The sequence below is a fragment of the Dipodomys ordii genome, unplaced genomic scaffold (genome assembly GCF_000151885.1).
Source record: "Dipodomys ordii isolate 6190 unplaced genomic scaffold, Dord_2.0 Scaffold68, whole genome shotgun sequence".
NCBI lineage: Eukaryota > Metazoa > Chordata > Mammalia > Rodentia > Heteromyidae > Dipodomys > Dipodomys ordii.
In genome coordinates, this window is record NW_012267284.1 from 6,407,774 (window position 1) to 6,415,595 (window position 7,822).

The 7,822-nt window shown below is 59.3% G+C and overlaps 1 protein-coding gene across 1 annotated transcript in view; it reads right to left on the reverse strand.

Annotated features, from left to right (window-relative positions):
* Nucleotides 1-36: 36 nt before the first annotated feature.
* Smurf1 (SMAD specific E3 ubiquitin protein ligase 1) overlaps nucleotides 37-7,822 on the reverse strand; it is a 130,972-nt gene continuing 123,186 nt past the window's right edge. Inside the window, exons 17-25 of the mRNA XM_013023406.1 lie at nucleotides 7,565-7,763; nucleotides 5,788-5,891; nucleotides 3,617-3,731; nucleotides 2,791-2,969; nucleotides 2,367-2,504; nucleotides 2,110-2,230; nucleotides 1,448-1,649; nucleotides 636-720; nucleotides 37-363 (exon numbers count right to left, since the gene is read on the reverse strand). Coding sequence (XP_012878860.1) covers nucleotides 264-363; nucleotides 636-720; nucleotides 1,448-1,649; nucleotides 2,110-2,230; nucleotides 2,367-2,504; nucleotides 2,791-2,969; nucleotides 3,617-3,731; nucleotides 5,788-5,891; nucleotides 7,565-7,763 — 1,243 coding nt within the window. The 3' untranslated portion in view covers nucleotides 37-263. The remainder of the gene's footprint in view (nucleotides 364-635; nucleotides 721-1,447; nucleotides 1,650-2,109; nucleotides 2,231-2,366; nucleotides 2,505-2,790; nucleotides 2,970-3,616; nucleotides 3,732-5,787; nucleotides 5,892-7,564; nucleotides 7,764-7,822) is intronic.

The window sequence follows — 7,822 nt, forward strand, 5'->3', positions numbered from 1 at the left end:
CGGGGCCGGTGGCGCGGCCTGACTCCCCCTGCCGCCGCCGCCGCCGCCGCAGCTCTCCTCACAGCTCTCGTCACGAGGCCGAGGCGAAACCTGCTGCGCTTTACTGGATGGCGATGGAGGGAAGGCGGGTGGAGGGTGGGTGCGGGGCCACCGTGGCGGGTCCCGTCCTCCCGCCCGGGCCAGGAGGGCAGCGGCCGCTCCGCGCGGCGATCCGCTCCGCGTCCGCCTCTGCTGCGTGCTCACGAGGGAGGCGCCGGCCGCGCTCACTCCACGGCGAAGCCGCACGTCTCCTCCACGGCCGTCAGCAGCTTCTCGTACAGCTTCTCGAAGGACTCGTAAGGCGGGATGTCGATGCGGTTAAAGCTGCGGGCAGGGCGGGCAGCTGGGGCGCGGGCGGCCAGGCGCAAGGCCGCCACCCTCCCCGTGTCCCAGGCCGCAGCCCCCGGGTGACCAGCCACGCGGGGCCCGCCACCCCCAACCCTGGCCTCTGAGGGCGCCATGACCTCCCGAGAATGGAACTCGGGGCCGCGGGCTCCAGCAGCCGCTTTGCAGTTACTTGTGGGACTTTTCAACAGAGGAGGGGCCGCGTTTCCAGAAGGAAGGGGCCCAGCTCTGCTGAGAGCCCGAGGACTCACCAGGTGTGGGCCTTGGGCAGGTTGTCGGTGTTGGCGTCGATGAGGTGGATGGTGAAGAGCCGGGGCCCTGCCGCGCCTGTAGAGCCTTACAACAGAGCGTGGTAGTTAACGCGCTCAGAGCCCGCACCCGCCGCAGGCTCCGGCCAGGAGCATGCGCAGACACTGCACGGGAGGCCCCCCGCGCACCTGGCCGTCCTGGCTCCAGGACCCCAAGCCGGTCAGCGCCGGCTGCTGGACACCCCGGGGACAGCCGAGGCTCAGACTGGGCTTTGTGGACTCGGCCTGGCCTCGCTCGCGTTCGCGTGCCTCTCCCGAGGCGAGCTCACGGCGCGCCCCTCTCTCTGGGCTCCCGCGTGCGCGCTCCTCTCTGGGCAAAACCAGGAGAGCCAGTACCCCGTGTGGAGAAAAGGGGTGCACGGCGGCCTGAAGGCCAACACAAGTCTGTGCGCGGGCGCCAGGCCGGGCCCTACTCCCTAGGGAGACGTGGAGCAGTGGCGCCGGAGCCGCAGCTTCTCTGGGGAACGCGCGGGAGGCCAGGCAGCCTCAGCCCACTGCTGCGCCCCGCACCCACCCCGCTCCGCTTCTCAAGCTCATCTGGACTCCAATCCAGATGCTTGCCTCCTCGGGCCGGGGCCGGGCCGGACCCTCCCTGTTGGGCCACCTGAGCCCACGGCCCTGCCGCCCCTCCAGCCCTCTTGGCTTGTTGAAAGCGGTGAGGACACGGGAGTCCCCCCCCCCCCCCCCGCTGTCACACGGCAGCACCGCCGTGTTCCCCGAGCCTGGCGCAGAGGCCCCGCCTCCCCTTCAGTCACCTTGCAGAGCCTTGAAGCCTTGCAGAGGAACACGGGTGGAGCCGGTCACGAACTGCAGGAGCCTGGCCCTCCGCTCCTCGTCGAAGGTCTCCACCGCCTGCCAGAACCAGCGCACGATGCTGCTGTCGGCCGCACAGTGCTTCAGCCGCGTGTTGGACTTCCAGTCACTCACGTCGATCTTGTCCAGGCCGCCGATTATTAGCTGCAGGGGGGCTGTGGTCACCCCCATGCCGCCAGCCCCAAGCACCCCCAGGCCTGCTCATCACTAGGGCCGGGCTTGTGCAGTCCACCCACGGGCCCGCAGTCCACCCACGGGCCCCACCGCCCACCCCAGGGCTCCAGGTGCTCTGCATCTGCAAGTGTAGAAGGCAGCAAGGCGGGACAAGGAAGGGCACCTTGTTCAAGTGTGAAAGGCAATTAGTAGACAGCCGCCCTTACTGTCTACAAACCGCCAACGGGAAGCTTCCTGTGGGGCCTGTGGGAAGGCCACCGAGCCTCCAGGCCAGGGCCTTCAACACCTGGAGCTGACCCAGGACACTTGTGAGTCGCTCAGCGCTGCCAGGGGCCCTGTGCCAGGTGACAGCTCCCGCTTCACTCCCAACCCTGTCCGTCCTGGCAGCCGCCCATGCTACCAGCGGCCAGGCTGGGCCTCGCACACACACCTCTAGTTCCTTCTGGTCGAAGGGCTTCAGGAGGTGTTGCGGGATGAGTTCATTGAAGCCCTTGTGCAGTGCCAGGAACTGCGCCTCGATTCCTCTCATGAACCTCCAGTTCACATAAAGCCTGCAGCAAACCTGCACGTCAGGGGCCCCGCAGCTGCTGGCGGCGGCCCCGGGAGCTGGTGCCGATGCCGTGTGAGCACGCACAGCCGCTGTGGTCGGAGTGTGTGGAGCGGGTGCAGGGCACGGCGCTGGCTTACCGCACATATTCCTTCTTGTTGTCCTCGGTGACCGGCACATTCCGGCCGTTGGGCTTCAGCTCGTGCTGGAGGATGCGCCCAAAGGCATTGTGCTCCACGCAGAACGTGTGGTCCAGCACCGGGGTGATGTCGTTCTCCCTGTCCGTGGGAGGGCTGTGTGAAGGTGGGCTGAGGGTGCGGGAGAGGAGGCGCAGGGGTGGGGGGTGGGGCCCCGCTTCCCAGACCACCGTTCACAACAGAAGCGAGTGTGCGCATCATGGCGTGGTGGGGACGCCGGGGAGACACGCGTGGCTAGGCCAGCATGGGGGACACAAGCCAGCCTGGGAATCGTGACCGCTGCGGCTGTAATGCACATTCTCAAACTGGACCCAGGCACAGACAGGTGTGCACGCACACACACTCACACGGGGGGCCAGGGACTCACAGGATCCACACCAGGCTCTTGTGCAGCTCGGGGTCCACCGACTCGAGGTCGGACAGCTGGATGGGCTTGCCCAGCAGCTGCTTGTAGAAGGGCACCGTGAAGCCACCGTTGATGTGGTGCCCGTGGAACACGGCCAGCCCCATGATCCGCCCCACGAAGTGGAAGTAAGACAGGTGGTCCTGGGGGTCGGAGAGCATTGTCAGAGCGTAGCAAGGGAGGAAGCGGCGTCCCCTCCCCGCTTCCTGAGGGCCAGTGCCCCTTGGGGCCAAGCGGCACGAGGCCACTCGATTGCTCATCTTGAGCAGCCGTCCATGGAGGGCAGCAGGACATTCTTGTTTTGTGACAAGAGTCTTGCTGTCTAGCCCACACCGGCCTCCACATCTTGAGAGCCTCCTGCCTTAGGGATTATAGCTGTGCCCAACCCTGCCCAGCTTAAACATTCACACACACAGGCCGGTCTTCAGAACTGGGCCACCACTGTGTCCCCGGGGGAGCACTGGCCAGCAGGAAGTCCTCCCTGGGGGAGTGGGGGGGCAGATCCTCCTTCCTCTGCCACCCCACCCTAAGGACAGGGTGTGCAAATAAGCCATGGAAGAAGTAGACAAGCCATTCTGAAACTAGAGCTGGGCTGGGTTTAATAAAGGAATTTCACATTTCTGTGTTCGGGTCTGAATGGAAATCATCAGAGAAAGTGGGTGAGAATGTCACAGGTCACAGGGCTCATGGAGAGCGAGCGGCCTGCCTCTCGCACCCTGCACGTGGGGAAGGGAGACGCAGTCCCTGGGGGAGGACAAGGCCCCTGGGGCCAGGTCAGAGCATTACGCACCGGGTTGATGGCGGAGTCGGGGTTGATCTGCAGCATGTAGATGTTGTCCGTGGAGTACTGGAAGAGGCCATAGTAGGGGTTCAGCATTTCGTGGCACAGCAAGTACAGCCACTCCCTGGGAAGAAGAGCAGCACGGCTGACTCCTGCAGTCTAGGCCTATCACAGCCCACTATTCAGAGGGCGTGGCATATGCAGCCTGGCAAGCGGCCTGCGCCTTGTGCAAGCCAACGGCTGTCCTTTGGCCTGGCAGATCCCCTATGGAGGGTCTAACACCTAACTGATTAGCGGCCAATCACGGAAACGACAACGTGACATGAGGCAGCCTCAGGTGAGGACCCATTGGGCCTCCCTCGAGACTCCTCCAGTGATGAGCTTTGAGCGCCTGAACACAGCGCAGGCCAGGGAAAGCAGGGAGCCAAGCACAAAGCACCAGAACCTATCTGAAACATAAAGCATGACTAGAGCGCGGCGCAAGGGGCAGCGCATGCCCTGCCCAGCAGTGTGAGACCCTGAGTTCAAACCCCAGCACTGCAGGGAGTGGGCAAGGAAGGCCAAAAGTACCTGCAGCACTAGGAGACAAGTGGAACGTGCTCCTAGAAAGAAGAAGGCGAGGGGTGAAAGACAACAGAGTAGCCACTCAACCAGCAAAAACTCAGGAGTAGAGTTTTGCTCAAGTTGTAGAACACCAGCCATATGAGAAAAAGCCAAGCAAGAGCACGAGGCTCTGAGTTCAAATCCTACTATCAACATGTACATATGTTCACCAGGCACCAGTGGCTCAAGCCAGTAATCTTAGCTCCTCAGGAGGCTGAGATCTGAGGATCGCGGTTGAAAGCCAGCCCGGGCAGGAAGGTTGGTGAGACTTATCTCCAATTAAACACCAGAAAACCAGAAGTGGCACTATGGGTTCAAGTGGCAGAGTGCTTGCCTTCAGCTGAAGAGCTCAGGGACAGTGCCCAAACCCAGAGTTCAAGCCCCACAACGGATCAAAAAAATACCCCAAACATGTACATATGCTCAATGGGTGTGTGTACCATTTGCACATGGAAGTGCACACACGTCTCAAGAGTAAAAAGGGGAAGTAACTGTTCTGGAAGATACTGAAGCTGATGAGAGAGACTAGAAGAAGAGGAAGAGGGGGAGAGGCATGGTTCAAAGCTGGGACACTTGCTTACGTAGTTCAGAACAGTCCAGCAAATGAAAGGAAGAAAATCCCCAGACAAAACAAAACTGGTTCAACAAAATGAATTACAGAATACAATCTAACCTCTTAGTGAACCATGTTTACACACTGTCATAATAAAGGCAAGAGACTGCAGATTTAATTTGGGTTACAGAAAAAAATGTTAACCAACACTAATGACAAGAAAGTAATGATCTTCCTGACAGGATTTTAAGAGGCAGAAGGAAGAAAGGAGAATGGAGAACGGGAAGGACAAAAACATCCATCACCGAACTAGAGTACTAGATGCCCCATCCACCAGCTGTCAGTTGTGTGTGCTGCTCTTGGGCTTGAACTCAAGACCAAGGTGCTGTCCCTGAGCTTTTTTGCTCAAGACTTTACCACTTGAGCCATAGCTCTACTTCTGGCTTTTTGTTGGTTCACTGGAGCTGTAGGTGTGAACCACTGGTTCCCAGCTGGTTTTGTTATTTTATTCTATAAAATAGTTTAAAATCGCCAGTGGCTCATGCCTGTAATCCTAGCTACTCAGGAGGCTGAGATCTGAGGATCATGGTTCAAAGCCAGCCCAGGCAGGAAAGACCATGAGACTCTGATCTTCAATAAACCAATAGAAAACCGGAAGTGGCGCTGTGGCTCAAGTGGTAGAGTGCTCGCCTTGAGCTGAAGAGCTGAGGGACAGCACCCAGGCCCAGAGTTCAAGCCCCACAACCGACCAAAAAAAAAGCTTAAAATCATTTGCTTGAATTACGCTGGCCACACCCTCACCATGTCGCAAGAGTCCCATGGCACAGCACACCTGGCATGCCGCCTCGTCCTGCTGTGCGGTCGCTTGCGGCGAGGTGGGGGCGGGTGAGTTTAGAGGCTGAACTGAGAGTTTAGTGGGTAATGACCGGGGTCCCCATGCAGTGCCAGCTAACGCCAGCCCTGATGGCCCCAGGGGCTAGCAGCCGCCAGGGCACACATGGCAAAAGGCAGACAGGACTCTCACCTGGCCACGCCTCCATAGTCTAAGCCCTCCTCCCCGCGGAACTTGACCATGAGCCGCTTCTTCAGGTCTTTCGGCCGCATCTTCATGATCTGCCTGTAAGACTCCTACAAGGCAAGCCACACTTCACAGAGGGATGTACGTACATGTGTGTGTATGTGTGCACACGCACGCACACCCACACTCACACCCACTCACAGATGAACCATACAACATCGATGCCAGTGCTCATCTGTCCTGTTCCCTGACCTCGAGACCCTTCCACCCTACCCTCCCACAGCACCTCTCCTCCAATGCCGGTGACACGCACCCTCCTGTGTGAGGCACTGCCGACACTGAAGGACTGAGAGTGTAAGCACTGAACGTGGGGAAGCGGGGCACGGTGGCTCATGCCTGCAATCCCAGCTACTTAGGAAGCAGAGATCAGGAAGTTCAAGGTTTGAGGACAGAAGGAAATACAACTCTGTTCAGTACCCTAAGGGCATTTCTCCATGAGCCCTAGGGAACAACGTATATATTTTAACCAAAGAGAAGCTGCCATGAGTCTGGGCATCACAGGATTTTGTGAAAAACACTCACAATCCCACTGAGTTCAGAGCAAAGGAGTTGGTGAGGGAAGTGGCAGCGGGTGCCTCCGTGGAGAGGCCCCGCGCAAGGCTGGGGAGGGCTGTGCTTACCAAGGTGTGGGTGGAGGTCATCACTATGGGCTACTGCCCCAGGGCCAGAGTCCTCTCCTGAGAGGAGGGGACGGAGGGGAGAAGCAAGGAGAGGGAGCTTTGCCTCTGAGGTGGTGGCCTGCCTCTGAAGCCTCCCTCAGCGCGCACAGATCACGAGGTCAATTTTTGTTTTTTTAAGACTTTAGGAATGGAATCCAGGGCCCTCTCTTAACACTCAAGTTCATGTTCCTTTTTTTGTGGTGCTAGTTTTGAACTTAGGGACTCAACATTTGCTACTCAAGTGCTCTGCCACTTGACCACATCCCCTACCTTTTTTTGTTGTTTTTGTTTTTTGCGCCTGGGCGCTGTCCCTCACCTCTTGAGCTCAAGGCTAGCACTCTACCATTCAAGCCATAGCGCCACTTCTGGCTTTTTCTGCTTATGTGGTGCTGAGGACTCGAACCCAAGGCCTCATGCATGCAAGGCAAGCGCTCTACCACTGAGCCACCTTCCCAGCCCTGCTACCTTTTCTTTTTACTTGTTTTTCAGATAGAGACTCAAACGTTTGCCTAGGACAGCATCTGTCCTATTTTTGTCTCCATCTACACAGCTGGGATTACAGATGTGAACCAATAGACTGGGCTTGTTGGCAGATAGTGTGGTTTAGCTAACTTCTTCCCCAAGCTAGCCTCAAACATCCACCTTCCCGTTCTCTGCTTCCTAAGTAGCTGGGATTGCAGGCTTGAGCCACCATGCCCCGCTTTCCCAAGTTCAGTGCTTACTCTCAAGTCTATCAGTGTTGGCAGTGTCACACAGGAGGGTGAGATGTGGTCCAACCACCACCACCATTTATTCCTCATGATCATATTCTCCCTGTTCCGGGGCCTTGATCCTGTAGGGAGTGGGGGGGTGGGGGCCTTAGGGCCCCCCGGTCCCAGAGCAACAAGGAGAGCAGAGGTGATCTGTGCACCTTCCAGACCAGGTTCGCATCCGTGACATGGTGCGGAGGGATTCACCACAGGCCCCAAGGCATCGGAGAGCACTGAGCCGTAAACCCATCCGCGACTCTGAGGTGGGCACCCCAGGCACCGCGCCTGGTGCTCTCCCAAAGGCCTGCCACGCACCTCGAAGATCTCCTCCCGGGAGACCTCGATGCGGCAGTGTCCGGCCTGCGGCTGCTGCAGAGACAGCTCGTGGCGGAGCACCTTCAGCTTCTGGACCAGGTCCCGCTCGTAGCGCTGCGCCGGCAGCTCCTCCTCCTCCAGGGAGCCCTCGCTGGGCAGCGGCGGCGGCTGGCTCGGCTCCTTCAGCTGGCACTGGTGACTGCGGGAGGGCGGCCGGTCACGCATGGAAGGGCCACGGGGAACTCGCGGTCACGGGGG